This window comes from Herpailurus yagouaroundi, unplaced genomic scaffold, assembly GCF_014898765.1.
Source record: "Herpailurus yagouaroundi ecotype Mexico unplaced genomic scaffold, PumYag 29, whole genome shotgun sequence".
NCBI lineage: Eukaryota > Metazoa > Chordata > Mammalia > Carnivora > Felidae > Herpailurus > Herpailurus yagouaroundi.
The window spans coordinates 1,805,895-1,811,473 of record NW_024412377.1 but is presented as its reverse complement, the minus strand read 5'-3'; the positions used below and the strand labels follow the sequence as shown (position 1 = coordinate 1,811,473).

The 5,579-nt window shown below is 57.7% G+C and overlaps 1 protein-coding gene across 3 annotated transcripts; it reads right to left on the bottom strand.

Moving 5' to 3' along the window:
* Positions 1–733: 733 nt before the first annotated feature.
* Positions 734–4,743, bottom strand: IRX1 (iroquois homeobox 1). 3 transcript variants are annotated; one of them, XM_040493457.1, is made up of 4 exons: positions 3,975–4,743; positions 1,903–2,938; positions 1,459–1,531; positions 734–1,181 (listed from the first exon to the last, which is right to left on the bottom strand). In XM_040493457.1, exons 1-4 carry the CDS (start codon positions 3,975–3,977, stop codon positions 1,124–1,126), a joined length of 1,170 nt encoding a protein of 389 aa, XP_040349391.1. In that variant the 5' UTR covers positions 3,978–4,743; the 3' UTR covers positions 734–1,123. The 3 variants fall into 3 exon arrangements, with proteins under 3 accessions (XP_040349391.1, XP_040349398.1, XP_040349385.1); XM_040493464.1 differs by having other exon boundaries at positions 4,597–4,743; XM_040493451.1 differs by having other exon boundaries at positions 1,903–4,743.
* Positions 4,744–5,579: the final 836 nt, after the last annotated feature.

Sequence of the window (5,579 nt, the reverse complement as noted above, 5' to 3'; positions counted from 1 at the left end):
CCCACCATCGCTCCCAGCTACCGCTCAGACCCGGACATCAGTGGTTTATTTTCCCTGGGCTCTCTCGGCGCGCCCAGCCCAGGGCGCAGGGGTCGAGGGGGCTTCCCTGGGAGACTAAAGCCACCTCCCCTCTTTCTCCGCAGCCCCCAGGCCCACACGCCCAGAGAACTCCCGCGCGGCATCTCTGCCCACGCATCCGGACAGTTTAAAAGAGCCTTCCAATCTCTCCACGTTTGGTTTAACCAAGTAACTAAAAAATACACTCAAAGCCAAAATTTCATACTCCATTTTGTCCTCGCTCTACCCACGAAACGACCCGACGCCAGGATGCACTGTGGAGACAACTAGTTATAAACTGATTTCAAATCTGAAGTTCTCCTTTGGGGGCATAATTGGAAATTCTTTTCATTTTTTTTTTTCTCCCATTGTTGTCCACTTTAAGAAACCGTTTTATAAACTGCTGAAAATCGAACTCATTGATGTCCCGAGAAAGGCATGCCCCGGATAAACGTATAAAGGTCGGAAATCAAAACTGCCAACAAGAAACTGCCCGAGTGACAACATTCACAAATTCAACGACAACCAAAACGGGCTGTGAGAAACACCCGCCTCCAGCGGCAACTCCCCAAGGAGCCTCTCTGCCCAAGCCAGGGGCACCTGGGCCCTGCTGGCATTCCAGGATTCCGGACACTCCTGCGGACGCCCAGCCACACACAGCAGCGGGAACAGCGGACAGCATTTCATTTAGTTTATTAGACAAAAATATATGATTTAGACAAGTTCGCTGACGCGCTATTTACAATCTGAAATCACTCTATATACAGAAAGAAGAAGAAGAAAAAAAAAAAAAAAAAGACACAAGCACGTGGGGCGTTTACCGAGCGGATAATCAACCGGAGCCTGGTGACAGGCACCAGGGCCCTGGGCAGAGGCCGGGCTGCCTGGACTGGAGCTCGGACGCGGACGAGCCCCTTTCTGCAGGAAGCGTTGGATGGGAGTCGGTGACGTCGTGGCCCTATTTGTCCTTTACACAGGTCTGAAATATTTGTCCTAATTCCTCCCTCCTCCCCTCCCTCCCGAACTCCTCCCCCCTCCCCCCGCAAAAGTAAAAGACGACCCTGGATCAGGCGGACGGGAGGGCTGCTAGGATCCGCGGCGTTCCCTCCTGCGGGGCCAGCGAGCTGCGGGCGAAGCACAACGAGACAAGAAAGCACAGCAGTGTCAGTGGCCGGACGCCGGGACCCGGCGTCACCGGTGCAGCCGGCCTAGCGCCGGGGGGCGTGGCCGCCTGCCCCGCTGCTCCCGCGTCGGGAGAAACCCGGTGGAGGGGGCGCCCCGCGCGCACGGCTGGCGGACGGCACCCCCTCTACGAGGCCCGAGCGACCCTACCGCCGCCCCGAGCCCTCCGCCGGCACCCCCGCCAGCCCCGGTCCCGCGGTCCCAGCAAACAGCACTCACTTGTCGCGCACGGGCTGGAAGGGGGATTTTAACTGCTGTGCCGGCGACTCCGGCCTGGGGACGAGGTCTCTCTCTGCGAGGGAGGGGCAGAAGCACAGCGTTAGGAGACGGGGGTGGGGGGTGAGGGGAGTGCCACCGAGGTGCGCAAGCCTCTTCCCCACCCACCCCGCTTCCTTCTGCCACTAGGATGGGGTCTCCAAGAAAAACGGTCACCCCTCCCCGGGGAAGGACTGCAGACAGAACGCAGTTCTCCGGACAGAGCCCGAGGGCCTTGGCCTCGGTCCCCGAATCCGGGCAGAGATCACCGCTCAACCCGGGGTTTGGCCGCCACCGCCTCCCCACTCCGGGCCGGCGCTCCCCCCACCCCCACGCTTTGCAGGGGGGTTCCGGATTCCGAGCCCGGGGCGGACACCCTCCCCCCACCCCCCACGCCGGGCGCCTCACCTGGAAGCGCGGGGCTGCTTCGGGCGGAGGCCTTGTCACCGTGGAGTACCCCCGCGGCAACGGGGACGGGCGGCGGCGGCGGCGGCGGCGCGGGCAGGTGCGGGCCGTGGGGCGCGGCGTGGGGCGCGCCGACGCCCAGGAAGGAGCGCATGTTGAGCAGGGAGCCCTGCGTGAGGAACGCGCCGTTGGTCCAGTTGGAGAACTTGCCGATGTGGCAGGTGTACAGTCCGTGGCTGGGCAGGAAGGCGGGGTGCTGCAGAGGCGCGCCCGCGGGGGGCCCGTGCGCGCCGGGATGGCCTGCGGGTGGCGGCGGCGAGGCCTTGGGCGCGCCGTCGGGGCTGGTGGCCGTTTCGGCCAGGGACCAGATCTTGGGCTTGCTGTGAGGCGCGCCCTGCAGGCCACCCGACGCGGCGCCGGGACTCAGCAGGCGAGTGCTGCCGGGCTCCGGGACCTCCTTGACCAGGCCCAGGGGCGAGTCCTGGGACTTGAGCGCGTCGGCGGCTGCCAGCGGCGAGCCCTGGTCCCGGGCGAGGGCGGTAGGTGCCGCCGGCGGGCGCGGCGCCTCGGCCTTGTCCTCTTCGTCTTCGTTGCTCTGGTCGCCATCGTGCTCGTCGATTTTGTCGATGTCAATGCTCTCTAGGTCGATCTCTTCGTCGTCCTCGGCCTTCTCCGGGTCGCCCTCGGTGTCGCTTCCGAAGAGGGCGCCGTCCTCCTGGTCCTTGCTGCGCGCGCCCCACGTCACCTTGTTCTCCTTCTTGAGGCGCCGGCGCGCGTTGGCGAACCAGGTGGACACCTGCGTGAGGGTCATCTTGGTGATGATGGCCAGCATGATCTTCTCGCCCTTGGTGGGGTACGGGTTCTTGCGATGCTCGTTCAGCCAGGCCTTGAGCGTGCTGGTGCTCTCGCGCGTGGCGTTCTTGGGCCGCCCCGGGTCCCCGTACTGGAACTGGCCGTAGGGATAGTAGGCCGGCGCCGTGTGGGCTGTGAAGGTGGCAGGGTGCACCCCCGGGTTGTCTTTGAGTTCATACTGTGAGCCCTGCAACCACATAGCCCACCGAGGGAGGAGAGGGCCAGTAGGGGTGTGGGGGGGGGAGAGGGAGGGAGAGAGAGAGAGAGAGAGAGAGAGAGAGAAAGAGAGAGAGAGAGTGATGAGTCCCCCGAACTGGGAAAGTCGGGGGGCAGCCGCTCTTGTCCAGTCAAGAACAGGAAGCCCCCCACCCCCCAGCACACCACCCTGGGAGGGAGGGAGGGGTCAAATCATGAGCCGCCTCTAGAAACTCAACTTCCAACCATCGTGAAGAGGTGTTTTTGTTTTGTTTTGTTTTGTTTTGTTTTGTTTTGTTTTGTCACTCAAGAAAAGTTCCAGAATCCGTGCATCTCCAGAAGGCCACAGCGGGAGCCTTGGTCCCATAGAATTTCCCCAGGCCACCCTCAGTTACCCCCCCACAACTCCAGCAGCCAATTTCCAAGTTTATCTCACACTAACTAGAAGGGGAAACCTTTTAACTACCCAGATAAAACAGATCTCCAAACGTAAAGAACCTAAGCCCCCTCCCTTCGACCCTGAGGGGGTCAAGCAAAATAAACCATCCAGGGTTTTCTTTGGGTCCAAATCCTCCAGCAATTTAAAATGAAAGCACACTCCTTTTAGCTCCCAAATTAATCTGCATATAATGGCTCCCCACACTTAAAGGTTGCAGTGGTGACAGGTAATTTAAAATTTTAATCCCGGCCATCATCAACAACAATAACTAAAACACCATTTGTTTTTTTTTTAAATACAAAAGGAGGGCTTAACCGGTAAAATATTAACGGGAGGGCCAGGAGCTGCCAGCTGTGAAGAGGGGACTGCCTTCGGAGGCCTCTCCTCACTTACTTTATCTGGTAAGTTCGACTTTGATGTGGCCTGAGCAACCACAAAGTGTTTGCAGGCATTTAGAGGCCGTGATTTATTTGCAATCAATATTCTTTTTATCATCGGTAGTAAAACACAGCAAGTCAAATTATCCCATCAGGTTTTTTGGTAAATAACATTTTATCTTTCTAACAACCTCATTAGGCCTCATTATTACCATAAATTGTCCAGACAGACATTCACTCACAATTTTATCTTTTGACTTCCAAATCCCCAATCAAAACGGCTTGGAAACCTAGGCCTAGAATCAAGAGTTTGGATTTAGGTTTACTTTCTGAGAACCAGCAGGAGACCACTAAGAAATACACCACACATTTTTTTTGGGGGGGGGGTGGATTTCTATACGGTTTCCCCTACTAAAAACAAAACAAAAAATCAAGCATCTCCGTTTCCCACCACAGTACAGTAGGAACAGCTCCATAACCACACAGATCCCTTTTTCTCGCACAAACACGAAGGGAGGTGGGGGGAGGTTCCCAAATGGCACACATCTGTATTCAAAATTTCTGTAAAAACATTACAATTCTCCACGTAAAAATTATCCATTTGCTACGTTAGCAGAGAGGGTTTCCGGGCTGAGAAAGTTGCAAAGAGCAGAATATTTCTTTGACTAGTTAGTTTGGTGGCCGATGCCACAGAGAAAAGGTTTCCGTGGCCAGATTTCGTTTTTACGTAATCTTTGCAAAACGTACTCTGCACTTTTCTAATCATTTGGGTTGTAACTGCGAGGACGACATTCCCGGCCTCTTCTCCGCTGGGAGTTCTTTTTGAAAGGATACCTTGTAAATCTCTCAGCGCTTCCCTGGCATCCCCAGCCGCCAGAACAAAATGGGAGCTGATCTTTTTGGAGAGCAAGCGATCTGAACGGCGGCTAGGGCCGCCTTCAGAGAAATAGCCTTTCTTTCCAAAACTACAAGAAAAAAGTTACAGAAAAACACACCCGCCGCTTTTCTCGCGTACAGTCGGCCGGTATTTATTCCCTGCCTCTTCTTCGGGGAGCGGGGAGACGCGAGGGGGGTGCCTGAAAATTGCGTTATTCCGTCCGCAGCAGCGCAAGAGGGGGCGGCCTCCCTGACCCCCCCCTCCTCCCGCGCCCCGCCGGGCGCGCAATTCACCAGCAGCCCGAAGTTTAAGCGCGACCTTGCAGTCAGACCAAGGAAAATGGATCCTTTGCACCGACAGAATGGCGAATGCCCCGCGGAGAATTAAATTTGCAGCTCCCTCCCCCATCTGACACCCACTGGGACGCGAGACTAAGAGGACAGCATTTATTTTAAGCCCAGGGACTCCTGTTTTCTTTAATCCTCCATTATGTAACGCGGGAAGAAAAGTGCTTTTCATTCGGTGCAAAAGAAATGAAAACTTTGGCAACTCACGAAAGTCCAAGCAAACACCGTGGCACACGCCGAAATTATTTCCACCAATTCCACCCCCCCCATCTCAAATTTGCACACCCTCCGCTAACAGACCCCCTCCGGCCCCTCGGATCTCCCCCATTGTTAGGGCGATTTTGACCCAGTCGACCAGGCTTCACCAGGTCCCCCCTCCCCGCCCCCCCCCCCACCGCCCCGGCCACCTCGGACACAACCAAGGAGGTCCACCAGCCAGGGAGAAACCCGAGGCTCCCCGGCCCGGCCCCAAAGCCCGAGAGGTCGCGCGATCGGGGTCCGCCCGCCGCTCCCGGGCGTCCTGCGGACCCGGGGCCGAGCTGCCGGAAGCCCGCCCGCCGGCCCCGCCGCCTCGGCCGAGCCTTGTGGGGGGT